Genomic DNA, 18,298 nt, shown 5'->3' with positions numbered 1-18,298 from the left:
GAGGATAGACAGAAACTGTCTGGAAAACTGTTCTAGGGCTTAGGACAGCAGGGGAAGGCTGTACACTACCTGGAGGAGAAAGGGTCAAAGAAAAGGCTCAACAGGGAAGGTCTATGAGTGAAAGCTACAGCTGCTGGCACCCATTCCCACACCCTCAGAGCAGAGGGGATTGAGTCCTCCAGCCCCTGGCTTGTGGCTATGGACAGAGGGAGTCTCAGTGGTCTACCTTCCCAGGAAAAGAGAGAGAGAGGGACATAGCCTACGGCTGATTCAGCTTTTGGCCAACAAGTTTGGTTTGCTGTGTCCCATGAGTCACAGTCTTCCAGGATGGGTAGGGTCCTGCCATAGTTTGCCCTGGGAGCTGGCAGGGGATAAGGAGATCCCACCTTCTCTAACACTCTCCTGCTGACCTGGACTGGCTATTTAGGACAGAATTTATTTCTTCCCCAGGAAAAGGGAAGGGGCAGCCTGCCAAGGGAGGAGAGCAGCTTTCGAGAAAGTTTAATTTGTGAGGCTTGGCTCTGAGAGAGAATTCTCCATCACATTGTTTCTGCCTGCCTGGTCTGGGTTACAGCGAACACATTCTGACCAGGGTTTGAGCAGAGAGGTCTTCCGAAGATCGCCATCTGCTGGCAGACAAGTATAGTGCATGCAAGGACTTAAGTAAATAAATAAAAGAGGCTTTTTCGGGCCTTTACAGGCTCTTGGAAACTGGTCTGCAAACCATTACTGAGTCGAAGGCCCTGATCTGAGCCGCTGAACAGGGACAATCCTAAAAACTTAGAACAAGTTGAACCAAGACTCAGACGTTAACACACAACTGATCACTACTTAATCCCTATACAAAAGAGAGAAACTGAGCATCAAAGTAAACTCACCATCATAATCAGATGCCTAGAAATCAGAAAAAAAAATGAGAAGTCATACTAAGAAAAAAAGAAGATACAGCTCAGGCAAAGGAATATAACAAAGCTCCAGGTGAGACACAGGATTTGAAACAGCTAATCAATGATGTTCATACAAATCTCCTAAATCAAATCAAGGAGTTGAAAGACAATATTAAAGAGACAAAGGACATCAAGAAGATACTGGGTGAGCACAAAGAAGAATTTGAAAAGTTAAGTAGAAAAATAACAGTTTATGGGAATGAAAGACGCAATAGGTGAGATTAAAAACATGTTAGAGGAGAGCAGATGTAGCTCAGTGATTGAGCACCTGCTTCCCATGTATGGGGTCCTGGATTCAATCCCCCAGTATCTCCAAATATATATATGTGTATTAGCGGTGTACAAAAGCAGATTGAAAATCATAGGAGAAAGAATCAGTGATGCGGAGAACATAACTCAAATTGAAGAGAAATAAGAACAGAGAGGAAAGAACAGAAAAACGTGAGCAGGGACTCAGGGAGTTGAATGATGTCATGAAGTACACAGCTAGTACTTCCAGCTCTGCAGGAAGCACTAAAGGAAATTCTGCAACCCAAAGGTATAAGACAGGAAAGAGAGGCTCGGAGGAAAGTGTAGAAATAAAGACTACCAGAAAGGATAACCGAAAGGGTAAAAGGACAAATGAAAATTAGATATGACTTCAAGGCAGTGGCCTCTGGAGATTCTGAGGGGAGGAAGAGGGAGAAACAGGTATAATATGAGGGCATTTTGGGGTCTTGGGAAGTGTCCTGAATGACATTGCAATGGCAGATGTCTTGTCATAACTTACAATATTGTGTGGGAGAGCATGTAAACTACAGTGTAAACTATAATACATACTTAGTGGCAATGGTCCAAAAGCTGTTCATCAATTGTAAAAAATGTACCACATTAATGAGGGATGTTGTTCATATGGGAAAATATGGGAATCCCCTATATTTTTTTATGTAACAATTATGTAATCCAAGTATCTTTTTTTTTTTAAAGATTTATTTATATATTTATTTCTCTCCCCTTCCCCCCCCACCCTGGTTGTCTGTTCTCTGTGTCTATTTGCTGCGTCTTCTTTGTTCACTTCTGTTGTTGTCAGTGGCACGGGAATCTGTGTTTCTTTTTGTTGCGTCATCTTGCTGTGTCAGCTCTCCGTGTGCATGGCACCATTCCTGGGCAGGCTGCACTTTCTTTCGTGCTGGGAGGCTCTCCTTATGGGGTGCACAACTTGCGCAGCGGGCTCCCCTACGCAGGGGACACCCCTGCATGGCACAGCCCTCTTTGCGCGCATCAGCACTGCGCTTGGGCCAGCTCCACACGGGTCAAGGAGGCCCGGGGTTTGAACCGTGGACTTCCCATGTGGTAGATGGATGCCCTAACCACTGGGCCAAGTCCCCTACCCCAAGTATCTTCTTAAAAATATAAAAAGGATATTTTAAAAAATGAGATATGACATTAAAGCCAACAAACAAAATGGTGACAGCAATTATTGCATTTACAATAATATCATTGAATATAAATGGATCAAACTCCCTAATGAAAAGGCTGACAGAATGGATTAAAAAAAAACATGAACTCTCCATATGCTGTCTGTAAGAGACTCACCTTAGACCCAGGAATACAAAGAGGCTGAAAGTAAAAGGTCAGAAAAAGATATTGTATGCAAACAGTAACCAAAAAAAAAAAAAAGCAGGGGTAGCCAAAATAATATAGGACAAAACAGACTAAATGCAAAAAGTAATGAGATACAGAAGGCCATTACATATTGATAAAAGTAATAATGGGAAGGAGTAACAGTCATAAATATCTATTCACCTAACCAGGGTGCCCCAAAATATATGAGGCAAATTCTGGCAAAACTCAAAGGGGAAACAGATGTCTCTACAATAATAATTGGAGACTTCAACACACTACTCACATCAGTTGATAGAACAACTAGACAAGATCAACAAGGAAACAGAGAACTTGAACAGTGTGATAAATGAGCTAGACCTAACAGACGTAAACATACCATTGCACCCCAGATCATCAGATTATACATTCTTCCCAAGTGTTCATGGATCTTTCTCCAGGATAGACCATATGCTGGATCACAAAGCAGGTATAAATAAATATAAAAAGACTGAAAATATACAAAGAAACTTGAACTCATCATAATGGGATGAAGCTGGAGATGAATACTAGGTGGGAGAGGGGGAAATTCACAAATGTGTAGAGGCTAAAGAGCACACTCCCAAACAATCAGTGGGTCAAAGAAGAAATTGTAAGAGAAATTAGTAAATATCTTGAGGTGAATGAAAATGAGAAGATAACTTATCAAAATTTATGGGATATAGCGCAGGCAGTGCTATTTTTACCTCTACCCGCCTATATTAAAAAAGAAAGAACTAAAATAAAGAACAAACAGAACACCTGGAAGAAGTAGAAGAACAGCAGAGCAATTCCAAAGCAAGTCAAAAGAAAAAATAAATATTAGAGCAGAAATAATGAAATAGAGAACAAAAAACCTATAGATGAGATCAACAAAACCAAAAGCAGGTTCTTTGAGAAAATCAATAAAATGGACAATCACTTAGCTAGGCAAAGAAAAAGAGATGTAAATAAATAAAATCAGAAATGAAAGGGGAGACATTATGACTGACCCCATGGGAGAAAAAAAGGATCATAAGAGGATGTTATGAAAAACAGTGTGCCAAAAATTAGACAACCTAGATATACTGGACAAATTCCTAGAAAAGCACAAACAATCTCCATTGATTCTACAAGAAATATAAGAACTCAACAAACCATTCACCTTTAAAGAGGTTGAATTGGTTATCAGAAACCTTCCATCAAAGAAAAGTTCAGGGTCAGATGGCTTCACAGGTGAATTTTACCAAGCATTTCAAGAATTAACACCAGTCTAGTTTAAACTCTTCCAAAAAATTGACGAGGACTGGATATTCTGGAATTGACGAGGACTGGTTTTGTTGATTCTATTTTGGTTTTTGTTCTCTATTTCCTTTATTTCTGCTCTAATCCTTTTTCTTTCCTTCTTCATTGTATTTTTAATTTCATTCATTGTGCCTTTCATTCCCATAAAATGTCATTTGTCTTTGAATGCTTTCAGATACTTTTTTGTGTTCACCCAGTGTCTTAATATCCTTAATCTCTTTATCCATCTCATTGAGTTTATTAAGATTTGTTTGGATATCTTTGATTACAAATCCTGTATCTCATCCGGAAGCTTAATTTTTTCCTTTGGGCCATATCTTCCTGTTTCTTAGTAAGGATTGTAATTTTTTGCTCATGTCTCAGCATCTGATTTTCTTGATATGTTTATTCTGGGCTCAGTTTCTTTCTTTAGCTTGAGCCTTTCTTATTGGTTGACTTTTTGCTAAAGCTCCTCTTTGACACTTGGTTCAACTTATTTTGAACTTTTATTTTAGCTTGTGATGAACAAATCAGATTTTTCAGCTCTTATTGATCTGATACTTACCCTGAATATACCGTACAAATTTAGAGATTGCACTATTTGTACACATATTTCATCCCCAGGAGAAAGTGTCCCTTCTCCTATTCCTCCTCTGGGAATGTCAATCCATTCTGTTTGTTTTTGATTAGCCTCTATATACTTTTAACAGTCCTTTTGTTTTCTCCAGCTGCTATTACCTGGAGGCTAATTTTGGTAGGCCTGTCTCCCCAGAGATGACCTTCCCAGATTAGATTTCCCAGACAAAACAGGCCCTGGGACTCTTGAAGACAGATCGATTCCAATGTGCCCTGTGGAGCAGACCCTACAGGCTACCAAACTTCTCATTGATGACACCCAGAATCTTTGATTTCCTGACATACCCAGCAGATAGCACTCTTCATCCAGGTGTTCCCCATAGTTCTAAGGTGTAGCTGCACCTTTAATTTTTGGCTGACCTAGCCCTCCAGGAGCAGGGCTGAGACTGAGGCTGCCAGCCTCCCCAGGATGAAACTTTTGCACAGCCACCTGGGATCTAAGTTCTCTTATCAACCCCGTGTAACCAGTGCTGGGCTCTCCGAGATGGGTCCGTGAAACAGTGTTCAAACTGAGTCCAGCTTCCTCTCCTGCCTGGACTGGGGTTAGAGCCGGGACCACTGTGGCCCTCAGGTGGGTGGGTAGATCTGCCAGCATTGTTCAGAAAGGGTGCTCAAACCGCGCCTAACTTCCTCTCCTGCCCAGGCACGGGCGTCCGAGCCATGGCCACCAGCAGCTCTCCAACCTGGACATGCCAAACCTGGCCCCTGCCACCCTGGAATCTAGTGTGTTCTTCAATCCACCCTGCTTCTACTCCTGCTGGGGGTGGAGTTAAAACTAGGCTGCCAACTGCTTTCTGACCTAGGTGGCTTTAAACTTTAGCTGCGCTCAGAATTTGCTAATCCGTAGTCTTATTGGTACCAGTCTGCTTCCCCTCCCCTGCTTTTGGCAATGGAGCTTCTGTGTCTGGCCAGGGAGCAGCTCCTGAGGTGACCTGCTGGCCAGTGGTGATGGGACCAGCATCTGCAGTGTGGAGGGATCTGGTCAAATCTTCACCACAGTTTACCCACTCTCCTCCTTCCACTCTTCCCTGGATGTTGTACCGTCTTCTTCTGGTCTCCAGAGCCCCCCCAGACCGTTGATTTAGACAGATCCTGTCTGATTACTAGCTGTTCTGTAGGACAAGGTGACCCTTACTTCTGCCATCTTGGATCCCCCTCCAACTGCTTTTACAATCAGCTTCACTGAAATATAAGTCACATACTTTACTATTCATTTATTTAAAAAGTACAGTTCACTGGTTTTTCATAGTCACAGGTTTGTGCAACCTTCACCACAGTCAATTTTAGAATATTTTCATTACCTCAAAAAGAAATCTCATGCTTTCATTCCCTTCCCCTGCCCCCTCTCCAGCCTTTAGCAACCACCAATCTACTTTCTGTCTCTATGGATTTTCCTAGTCTAGCCTTTCATATGATTGAATTCGTATAATACTGTATATGGAATTTAGTGACTGGCTTCTTTCCCTTAGCATAGTGTTGTCAAGGTTCATCATTTTGTAGCATGTGTCAGTACTTCATTCCTTTATATGGTTGAATAATATTCTATTGTATGGATATACCACATTTTTAAATCATCTGTTGTTGGACATTTGTGTTGTTTCCACCTTTTGGCTACTATGAATAATGCTGTGATAAATATTTGTGTACAAGTTTCATATGTTTTCATTTCACTTGGGTATATACCTAGGAGTGGAATTGCTGGGTCAGATGGTAACTCTGTGTTTCATTGTTTAAAGAATGATTAACTGCTTTTTAAATATTCATAATAAATGTTATTTTTAGAAAAGTTTTAGATTACAGAAAAGTTACATCAAAAGTTTCGGGGATTCCCAGATAATCCTCCCCCTCCATGCACATGCATATTTCCCCCTTATTATTAACATCTTAAATTAATGAAGAATATTTGTTACAAATGATGAACCAAATTGAAGCATTGCTACTTTTCAAGGTCTATATTTTATGGTTTATATTTTGCACCCTATAGTTTTATAGGCTTTGACAAACATATAGTGTCCCGTATCTGTCATTGCAGTATTATACAGAAGAATTCCAATGCCCTAAAAAATGCTCTATGTTCTATCTATTCATCCCTGCTTCCCCTCTGAACGCTGGTAACCACTGTCTTTATATCAGTGTTACAAGTTCTTCCAATATCACATGATGATACCTATAATGACAATAGATCTACGTTGGTCCATGGTTACCCTCCCCCCTTATGTTTGTTCATTTCTTAATCTTGAAGAATTTGGGGTGATGCCCACTCTGACTGCTTCAGATTGAGAGGGGACTTAGATATCATGGGGACAGATAGAAGGAACTGTTTTGCTTGCTGTTGTAGATACTATTTGTTTTTTGGAATGGGACTTGTGTGTCATTATCATTTTGTTAGTTGTCCTGGGCAAGTCTGAAGAACTGAAGAATAGGACTTGGCCAGAACTCTGCTGGCATGTAGGGCTCAAGCGGCATATGACCGGTCAAAAGATTTAAGTCTCTGAGACATATATTTAGTAGGTACGGAAGTGCTCCACAGTATTATGTAATGATGGATATAGGACATTTTAACTTACATCAAAATTGTATAAATCTGTAAGCTAAAAGGTAAACCATAACGTAAAACATAAGAATACTAAAAATTTAAAAATACGTACAGTCTAAAATATAAACCATAATGTAAACCAAAATGGAAAAAAATAAAAATAAAAGGGGTACAAGAATCATAAGTAAGGAATTTATAGATGAGTCTGTTATATTGGGGAAATAGATTATCATATATTCCCAAATGGGGCCCTCTGTTTGGTTTCATGCATCTTTGTGCCTTACCTGTAGTGTCCAGGCATCCCTATGGCCCTTGGTAACACTTTTGTTTGAGGTTTTATTTACTGTGGCACTTAGTGAAATCTGCAGAAGGGTAACCTCTGGAATGACCTCCCGACTCACTTTGAAATCTCTTGGCTGGAAAAAAAAATTTTTTTTTAAGATTTATTTTATTTGTTACCCCCTCCTCATTGTTTGCACTTGCTCTCTGCTCTAAGTGTCCATTTGCTCTGTGCTCTTTCTGTCTGCTCGTCTTCTCTTTAGGAGGGACCAGGAACCAAACCTGGGACCTCCCATCTGGGGGAGAGGTTTTCAATTGCTTGAGCCACCTCACCTCCCTGCTGTTGTTGTGTTTCTCATTGTCTTTCCTCTTTGTGTCTCCTTTGTTGCATCATCTTGTTGCATCAGCTTGTCATACCTGCCTTTTGCACCAGCGTGCTGTCTTGCTCATCTTCTTTATGAGGCACCAGGAACCAAACCAGGGACCTCTCATGTGGTAGGTGAGAGCTTAATTGCTTGAGCCACATCTACTTCTCAAAAAACTTTTATTTAATGTCTCTCTCTTTTGATCAAGGTCTTTTTTCAAATGCTTCGCTGGTTGGTGCTTGGCAATAATCCCTCAGTGCCAGGGATGCTCATCTCTGGGAGTCATGTCCCACATCAGAGGGAAGATTGTGAGTTTATTTGCTGAGTATGGCTTAGAGAGAGGCCACATTTGAGTAACAAGCTTATATTCAGGAAGTACATGTTAGGCATTAATTATAATTAAGCTAAGTTTCATTTTACAGGAATAAGGTTCCTAAGTATAGGCATAAAGCTTGAGGGCTTGGCATATTGGCCATTTTCTTTTATTAGGCACCATCTGTATATTCCAGAGAGTTTTGCCATTTTATCTGAGAAAGTATCAGGAAGCCCCAGAATTGGAGTTTGATATTTTTAAAATCTATTTTGTGGTCCTCTATCTGTCAAGGAAACCTGCTTATGACCACATGAATTAATTCATATCCCATAGAAGTATGCTTTGGGATCAAATGCTTTTTTAAAATTAAATTTGACTTAGTGGGGTTACAAATTGAAAGCTCTCATTTCCTTTTAAGTTTTCAATTTGAGCTGAAAAAACTTAATATTTTATTTATAAGTCTTGCAAGTTTTAACAACCATTTTAAGGGAGTCTTTAGTAAATGGTTTTATTTGCAGGTTTGGTTGCATTCCTTTAAAATTTTAAACTGTGTTTATAAATTTCATATTTCCTATGTTCCTTTAAATGTACTTCATTATCAAAGATTATTAAGGTTGTGCCAAAGAGGCTTGGGAGCTAACATGAATAAGCTCCCACCAGACAGGATGGGACAACTCGAGGATCAGTGTGGGTGATAGTTGCAGTGAGGTGTTCAAATTCTTGAGTTCACAATAACACTGAAAAAAGGAATAAAGAAAACAAACTCATTAGTCACCTTTAGAGGATACTAGGGAACTGCCTCATTATCTGGAAAACTGATAAACAAAGGGAAAGATTTGAGCATTGCTCCTGCCCTTCCTATGAGATCCATCTCTCAAGGTAATTCAACATAAATGAAAGGAAGTTTCTCTTTACAGATATAATCCAGCTAAATAATGACCCTGAACGATGGGTATCACCGCCATGTAACCCCTGACAAATTAATAGCTGGGCATCGATGGTCGGTGGCTGCTCCTGTCACAAAAACATAGACTGCAGACCTGGAAAATATGTGCCTCCTGATGGAAATACACACCACTACCTATTATGGTGTTTTTCAGAAAAAAAGAACCTAAACCTGATCAAGCCTCTAGATCCAATTACCAATTTACAGGCTATACAAGAATTGAGGAAAATGTTCAATTAAACCACAAGGATACAGTGATTCTCAGACTCTGGAAAACTTTATAGGATTAATAAGTCTGTTCAATGGAAAATTTCAAGGATGAAAAAAGGAGATTTGGGGGGACCTGTGGGTTACAGGAAACTTATGAACCAACTCTGCCAATGTCAATGTACGATCTTTTTCAGATCCTGTTTCAAACAATCTTACGTGAGTATGTGTATGTGTGTATATGTGTCTGTGTTTATATGTGACTCTACGTATGTGTGCCTTTATGTGCATGGGTGTGTGTGTACAGGAAAGTTGGGGAAATGTGATCAGTGATATGATATCTGATGATATCAGCAAGCTAAAGACATTTTTAGCCATGATAGTGCTATGGTGGGTAAGCTAAACCTTTATTTTTCAAAGACGAATTGCATTATTTGCAGAATTAATTATATGACATTTGGGATTTGCTATGAATAATATATGTATATATTTTTTGAATAATCTTGAGGGGCGAGTGCTTGGTGGGAATACAGAAAAAACAAGATTGGTCATGAATTCAGAATTGTTGAAGCTGGGTTCATTACTTTTGTCTTTCTTTTTTTGTCTATGTTTGAAAATTACCAAAACAAAACATTTTAAAAAAAAATACTTCACTTGTCTTAACAACTCAAGCCTTCCCACATACCTAGGCATTTCCTGTCAAATGAAGGGATTAAATTTATAAGTGTTTTAGATTTTATCGTGAATCTCAAGTCTAAGTTATCAACTGCATATTTTAAATTGGAACCCATCTGAAGCATTTTACATAATTAAAATACCAAATAGGTCCAGATTACTGTAAATAGAAATTAATAATATCAGGTATTCATTTTTCTTAAACACTTCCACACTTAAATCTTTTTTTATACTTTTTAAATTAAAGTCAATAGATCACAAAGAACGTCATATTAAAAAACATAAAAAACATGAGGTTCCCATATACCCTACTCCCCACCCCCCTACCCCATCATTTTTGTAAATTGTATTTTTTTCAAGATCTTGGGGTTAAAAGGAAACAACTACATTATCCCATACAGTTTTGGCATTGCTTTACCAAGCAGTTTTTGGGGTTGCCTTCTCAGCTGACTGAGGATTGATGACCAAGGGGACGCTTTGCGAAGATGCCCACTGGGACTTAGAGAGGATGTCCTGAGCCTTCTTTGGAGTCGCTATGGCAGCACCCTCCCTCCCCCACCGTGGGGTCTTTTTTTTTTTTAATTTATTAATTTATTTTTCTTTATTTTTTTTAATGTTACATTAAAAAAATATGAGGTCCCCATATAACCCCCCCCCCCCCACCCCACTCCTCCCACATCAACAACCTCTTTCATCATCGTGGCACATTCATTGCATTTGGTGCATACATTTCGGAGCACTGCTGCACCATATGGATAGTGGTTTACACTGTAGTTTACACTCTCCTCCAGTCCATTTAGTGGGCCATGGGGTCTTTTGGCAGCCAGGTCTGTGGGTCTAAGTCCTGTCATGACCTAACTTTTCTATTCCTGGAATTTTGTAACTTCAACCCAGAGAGTAACCAATGTCCTTCACGGCTTTGGCTGGTCTTAGTATTTCTTTGGATTTTAAAGACATGTAAATGTCTTCCAGGCTAGCTGTAAGGGCTTGAGGGCCTTTTCTGTATTTTCTTTAGGGCTTCGCCTGACTGCAGTCATGGCTTCTAAGAAGCGCATTCTACTAAAAGGTATTAATGTAAAATCTGCAAATCTCCAGTCCCCTCAGATGCCATGTGAGTCAACCTGGGCCACAGCACCATTGGTGGTTTAGTGAGTCAGTTCAGTGAGTCACAGTTAGCATTTAAAAATTTAATAGAACTGAATGGAACATATTGGAAGGCATTACATATTGTAAGGATAAATATTTTTAAAACTTTGCTTGCATTTATGTCTTAATGGAAACAAATTTCTTAAACTGCGGTTCACTGTCAAAATATTTTAAAAACCACGCTTTAACGTGAAATGGGCAAGAGTGGGCAAGGCAGGCAGACAACAATATCGAGAATTAATCATGAACTGATAGTGAGGAAATAGGCCCAAAACACACACAAAAAACAACACTGGCTAAAACAAATTTATGACTCAAAAAAATCGAGCAAGTGGTAGTCGCTTAATAGAAAAACAAATTATTGTTACGTAAGAAATAGATGGTAACTGTGCAGGAAACCGGAATGCGGGCCTGAGGCTGCCATCTTTAGAAAGTCCTGCTGGCAAGGTTGGTCCTTGGCTGGCATCTGGGAATTTGGGTCTCCAGAGGGTTGCCACTGTTCCCAGAACTGAAAAGAGTGGCTCACTAAGCTTGAACTGTTTGTACCAACAACATGGTTTCTGCTGGAGACCTGCTTTCCTTGTGGGAGTCTGGAATTTTGGTCTGCATGAGGCAGAGGGTGCCTAGGTGATGAGCCCCAGTAAAAACCCCAGATACTGAATCTCTAATGAGCTTCCCTGGTGGACAGCATTTCACAGGTGTCGTCACAACTCCTTGCTGAAGAAAATAAGTGTGCCCTGGGAGACTCCACTGGGAGAGAACTTATGGAAGCTTACACCTCATTTCCTCCACTCCAGCTTTCTTTTCCCTTGGCTGATTTTGCTTTGTATTCTTTTCCTGCAGTAAATCTTAGCCAGGAGTATGACTGTGTGCTGAGGCTTATGGGTTCTCTTAGTGGATCGTGGAATTTGGGGAGTGGTCATGGGAACCCCTGACACAGTAGCCAGTTTGGGTTATCTGATGTGTCTGCCTCTTTCACCCTGTGCTCCTTGGTCTTCTTTTTATAACCTCACAGCATAGTGCCTGGCCCAGCATAGGCCATCTAAGTAAATAACTATCGAATGCAGATGCCAGGAATTATAACACCTGTTTCAGAGGACCTAGAGGGAGGGCCATGGCTCTGGAATGGGTATTGTAACAAGCCTTTCTGACTGCCAGTGGCAGTTGCAGACCACTGTTTAAAAATAACTAACCTTGTATTAATATTAGCCAAACGGGTGCTGATGCAAAGTACCAGAACTCTGTTGGCTTTTATAAAGGGTATTTATTTGAGGTAGAAGCTTGTAGTCACAAGACCCTAAAGAGTCCAGCTTGAGGTACTTTCTCACCCAAAGTCATTGGCCACGTGTTAGAGCAAGATGGCAGGCAATGTCTGCAAGGGTTCAGCCTTCCTTCTTCCTCTTAAGGCTCTGTGGTCCCACCTTCTTCCATTCTCAGCTGTAGGCAGGTATTAGACTCATCTTTCTCCCTGGGGCTCATTTCTTTCTGGGCTCAGCTGATCTGATCTCTTCACAAGGTCAGCTGTAGACTCTCAAGCTCACCTCTCTTCCCGGGTCCTCTAATGAGCTGTCTCTCTTCTTCTGTGTTCTTCTTTGTGTGTTTACTTCCATGTGAGCATCTGTTTTATCCCCAAGGGGGCTGGGACTTGACGCTGAGTTGCACTCAGTCTAAGTCCTAATCTTAACATAATTTAATCAGATGCCTCAGCTGAATCTAATACAATCAAAGGTTTATCATGGCAGAAGAACTGACCAGATTACAGACATAATCTGTATTTCTTTTTGGAATTTATAATTAGTATCAACTGCAACAGACCTTCTACAGCCAAAAAAAAAAAAAATTGTTTGTAATCATCCCAAACTGGAAGTAAATATTCATCAAGCAGTGAATGGATAAACAAATAATAGTACATCCCCAGTGGAATACTACTCAGCAATAAAATGGAACAAACCATCAACATATGCAGGAACTTGAATCTCAAAAGTAACATGCTAAGTGAAAGAAGCCAGACACTAAAGGCTGCAACTTATACTATTCTGTTTTATGACATTCTGGAAGAGGCAAAACTAAGGATAGAAATCAGATCAATGGTTGCCAGGAGCTGGGGATGAGGGGAAGAGTTGATCATAAGAGGAGCATGAAGTTTTTAGGATGATGAGAATAATCCATATCTTGACTGTGGTGGTACACAATTGTATATGGGTATCAAAACTAATAGATGTGTAAAGCTTAAAATAAGGTTTTTATTAAATAAAAACTGACTTAAAAAATGTCCCTCATTTTACGGACCCAGGTCACACACATACTTAACATTAGAAACAGAAATAGAATTTGACTTGCCCACCTTCTGGCAGAAGGCTTTGCCCACAGTTTCCGCGAGCATTTTATGTTGAGCCACTTTTCACCAAACCAGACATACTGCATGACCTCCTACTAGGTGTCCTTGACTCCACGCTTCCTTTCTACCCCACCTCATCCCTGGGGCTTCTTCCTAAATCGCCTGGCATGTCATTGCTCGCTCTCTACCTTTGGCTTTCTCTCTGTGCCTGTAGCATGGAGACCAAAGACCTTAGCGTATTGGTTGGGGCCTGCCACCATCTGCTGGCAGCCTGTCTGCTGGATCTCTTCTCTCTCTGTCAGTCTCCAAACTCTTTTTTTAAAAAATCTCTTTATTTCTGCTGGTGCCCACCCCCATACCTCACCCTTCCCTGACTCTGGTTTTCTGTTTGTTGGCCCTCCAGTTGGAACACCTTCTATTTTCCTCTGAATCCATCCTTCCAGTCTACTTCTTCTATAAAACCTTCCCTGATTTGGAGTTAATCATCATCATACCTTCCTCTGTGCTTCTATTTATGTTTTTCTTGTATTCTGTTGCAGTACCCCAGACTTGTCACCTTGGACTTTGTTATCTTGACCTGTATTCAAATCCCAGATGAGAAAGTCATGTTTCTTGAAGACAGTGGTCATGTGCTTTTCTCTGTATCCTACAGCACCTTACAACTAGCATTAAATGACTTGTATGTGCTAAATTAATTTTTTCAGTGAGTTAATGGTTACATTGAAGTTAATATAATTTGCAGCTTGGGCAATTAACTTGTGTCAAACAGGGGTTTCACCTCTAGTCTTATGAGAAGACTCAAAGCAGTTGTGACTTCTTTGCTAATCTCTGCCAAGCAAAAAATCCTGAAGGGTCTGTGTGCTGTTTATGGTAAAGATGTCATTTGTTCACTCTGGAAAGGAGGTGGGCAGGCAGACAAAAGGGTAGTGAGCTTAAAGGGAATGTTAGCTAATTGAATCATTTATAACTGCTCTTTTTAAGAGATGGGGTTTGGGGAAGGTGGAGTCAGGGAAGTGAATTGGGCATTAAAAAATACAACACAGAAGAGAGAAGTAAAGGGCATCTACTGTAAACCCTTTAGGTGGATTAGAAAACCTTGCAGCTCTGCCGTCTTCGCTACATCATGATTCCGTCTTTCAGGTCAATTCCCTTCTCCATCTGTTAGTGGGGAAACTCAGCACTGTGAGTGATATTTGGGCAGTCCCCAAGATAGCAAATCCTCTGCTCAAATGAGAGTTGAGAACAGAAGGCCCAGCACAAAAGTACACCTGGGTCAAGCCTTTTTCTTCTTCTGACTTTGATGCCCGTCAAACACCTTTCAATGTGGGCGATTTTGGGGCAGAAACAAAAGGGGAAAAAATTACCGAATATATTTTTTTGTTTTTGTGGCAGGAGCAAAACTTAAAAAATAAAAGATACAAAAATCCCAAAATTGAAATAATGGTTTGTCTCTTTTTGTTCTTCTAGGTTCCTTGCATTGACTCCATGGAGAGTATATCACCTGATTTCGGTCATTATGCTTGGGCGTGTTATTATGCAAATAATAAAGGATATGATTTTGTCTAGAGCAAGAGGTAAGGAAACTCAGGTTTTCTTTTTCTGGTAAATATTTAATATTCTAAATCTTGAATGTCTGATCTTTGTAGTATAGGTATGTTGACCATTTATTCCTTTGAAAGGGAGCAAAATAATAGGCACTGACTTTGCTATTTTCAAAATGGTAATTGATTTAACTGATATCATCCTTAGTCTTAGCTGCTACTCCTGGGCAAAAGCCTTGTGGGTGCTGATTTCTCTTTTGACTCTGAGCACTGTTACTTTAAACACCATTTTGATATTTAAGTAGGCTGCAGTGAGGACAATTGTTAGGTATTTATTACATCCCACTTGATGAAACTGGGCCATTGGAAAATGGACTTGTGCTCCCGCTGGAGGCTGTAGAGGAGAAGGTATTTCTTGCCTCTTCCAGTTTCCGGTGCCTGCTGACATTCCTTGGCTTGTGGCCACATCAGTCTCTGTGGTCACACTGCCCTCTCCTCTTCTGTTGGTGTCATCTCTGTCTGCCTCCCTCTTCTTAGAGCACGCCTCCCTCTTCTTAGGGCACTTGATTGCATTTGGGACCTACCCTCATAACCCAGGATAATCTCCCATGTCAGGGTCCTTAACTGCATCTGCAAGACCCTTTTCCCATAAGAGGTCACATTCCCAGGTTCCAGGGATCAGCACCTGCCATTATCCACCCCATTGCCCAGTATGACCCTCTCTGTCCTGTGAAATGGGAAAAGCCGCCCTCACACCTTGGGACTGGATGTCAATTCCAGGCACCAGGTAGGAATGCCCCGTGCCGTAGCTGCCCACACTGCTGAACTCTGACACACCATCCAGCCAGTGTGGGGTTGGTTCAGTCATTGGTAGCTCTGAGTGGAGTGACTTCCTGTGCCGGGACCTGTCATGGGTGCCGAGGATGCAGGGGGCACCCCAGGCTCTTCCCCGCGGGACGCTTTCACACTCCCATCCCCTGGGGCATCCATTTGTCAGTGGCAAAGCTTCCCACCAGGGCTTTCACCAGGCCACATGGCTCTGAATGCAGCATTTCTACTTCATGAAAAGAAGAAAGGAGACCCAGGATTAATTACAGGGCCAGTAGTCCTATCCCAAGCATTCCCCCAACTCCTACAACTGTGAGAACACTGTTGCCTGCCTTGCTGCTTTTAGTAAAACCCTGTGGAACAAAGACCCGTTTGAGCTCTGTAAATAGTTTGGCAGAGGCCCTAACTCTGCAGGCCTGTCAGCCCCGGGAACCACTGTGATGACTTGATCTCTGGGAGGCACAAAATCGGCATCAGGTTAGACCCAGATGCAGTTATGGCAGCTCCGTGGCTTCCGGCAGAGCCGTCTGCGCTCTCATAGGGTACCTCTGCTTAGGGCAGCCTCAGGGCCCGTTCTCCTGCCATCTCTCTCCACCGCCCCACTTCTCATGGCATTTTTGGCTAAAGATATTAAACTTCTGTGGTTAAGAACTTAATTGTCGGAAGCGACTGTGGCCCAAGCAATTAAGCTCCCATTTACCATATCGATCCCCTGGTAAAAAAAAAAAAAAAAAAAAAAGGTGTCCCAGACCTGTGTGGCGAGGAGAGGCCCAGGCCACTGCATGACGAAGCGATGCGATGCACCAAAAAGGCAACCTGACAGGGGAAAAAAACAAAAACAAAACTTAACTTTAACTGTCTCCTTCTACCTCAATAATTATCCTTAATCGGGAAACGGATTTGGCTCAACTGATAGAGCGTCCGTCTACCATATGGGAGGTCCAGGGTTCAAACCCCGGGCCTCCTTGACCTGTGTGGAGCTGGCCCACATGCAGTGCTGATGCGCTCAAGGAGTGCCGTGCCACGCAGGGGTGCCCCCTGCATAGGGGAGCCCCATGTGCAAGGAGCGAGCCCTGCAAGGAGAGCCACCCAGAGCGAAAAAAAGTGCAGCCTGCCCAGGAATGGCGCCGCACACACGGAGAGCTGACACAACAAGATGATGCAACAACAAAGAGACAGAGATTCCTGGTGCCACTGACAAGAATGCAAGCAAACACAGAAGAACACACAGCGAATGGACACAGAGAGCAGACAACGGGGAAAGGGGGGAGAATAAATCTTTAAAAATAATCATAATAAATACCCTTAATACCATCTTAGAGGCTCTGAATGAAAAGAGTGGGACAAAAAAGCAGAAATGCCGTCTTGTGAGTTAATCTTCGTGAAGCACAGGGCAGCCCGTGTGCCTGGGTTGTGCGGTGTCTGAGAAACCTCTAACAGAGCTGGGTCCCTCTCACACCTGCCTACTCTGTATCCTGGGTTCACGCTTCCCTGGCTCTGGGGAGCTCCTTCGTTTTGTGTGGGAAACTCCTGCACCCCTAAACCGTTCCTTGGCCACCTTTCTCCCTCTCATTACCCCTGGCTGTCTGTATGATCCTCTTCGACGTGGGCCAGTTCCCCTCCCCCTGCCCTGTGCGGTGAGGTCATCACCTGGGGAACATCTCCCCTGCGCTTTCTTCACACCTTTCCCTCCGTGAAATCGCCACTCTCCACTTCTGCCTTGCTCTCCTCACCTTGATCGCTGCTGAACATGGACCCACCAGGGATCCCAGTCTGTGTGCTGTCTCCCTTTCCACCCTTTCCATTCTCTGTCATTTCTCCTTCTACCCTAATGGCTTGGCCAGTGACCCGGATATAGTCTGGAGTGACCTCATTTTTTTTTTTAACTTTTTATTTTTAAATTATTTCAAATTTACAGGACAGTTAGAAAAATAATAACAAGCCCCAGACAGAGAATTCTGACATACCTCCCCAATTCCCAGCTCCACTGATTTTAACATTTTGCCCTTTGCCCTTTCTTTTCCTCCCTCCCTTCCTTCCATCTATCTACCTACCTACCTATTTTCTGAACATTTGAAAGCAGTTTGCACACATCATTCTTTTTATTGTTAAGTTGTATATCATGGATATTAAATATATATCATGGATATTAAACTCTTACTGGATATGTGATTTCCGAATACTTTCTCCTATTGAGTTAACTACCTTTTCACCCTTTTGACCAAGTCCTTTGAAGTGTAAATGTGTTTAATTTTGAGGAGGTCCCATTTGTCTATTTTTTCTTTTGTTGCTTGTGCCTGGGTGTAAGGTTTAAGAAACTATCACATAGCATGAGAGCTTGAAGATGTGTTCCTACGTTTTCTTCTAGGAGCTTTATGGTTGTTGATTTTATATTTAGGTCCTTGATCCATGTTGTGTTAATTTTTGTTTAAGGTGTGAGGTAGGGGTCCTCTTTCTTTCTTTGGATATGGATATCCAGTTTTCTCCCAGTCCATTTGTTGAATAAACTGTTCTGGCCCAACTGGGACGGCTTGACAATCTTGTCAAAAATCACTTGACCATAGACTTGAAGGCCTATTTCTGAGTTCTCGAACAGTTCCATTGATTAATCTGTCTTTATGCCAGTACCATGCTGTTTTTACCAGTATAGCTAGATAA

The 18,298-nt window shown here is 41.6% G+C and overlaps 1 protein-coding gene across 2 annotated transcripts in view; it reads left to right on the top strand.

Annotated features, from left to right (window-relative positions):
- Positions 1-18,298, top strand: part of RETREG1 (reticulophagy regulator 1) — a 195,101-nt gene that overhangs the window by 61,695 nt on the left and 115,108 nt on the right. For both annotated transcript variants that reach the window (XR_009187999.2, XM_012523458.4), the window contains exon 2: positions 14,739-14,845. Coding sequence is in view for 1 of the 2 variants with exons in the window: in XM_012523458.4 (XP_012378912.3) it covers positions 14,739-14,845 (107 nt within the window). In the remaining variant the exon portion in view is untranslated. The remainder of the gene's footprint in view (positions 1-14,738; positions 14,846-18,298) is intronic.

The sequence above is a fragment of the Dasypus novemcinctus genome, chromosome 2 (assembly GCF_030445035.2).
Source record: "Dasypus novemcinctus isolate mDasNov1 chromosome 2, mDasNov1.1.hap2, whole genome shotgun sequence".
NCBI classification, from domain to species: Eukaryota; Metazoa; Chordata; class Mammalia; order Cingulata; family Dasypodidae; genus Dasypus; species Dasypus novemcinctus.
The sequence above is the reverse complement of the archived record's forward strand: the minus strand, read 5'-3'. Positions and strand labels throughout refer to the sequence as shown.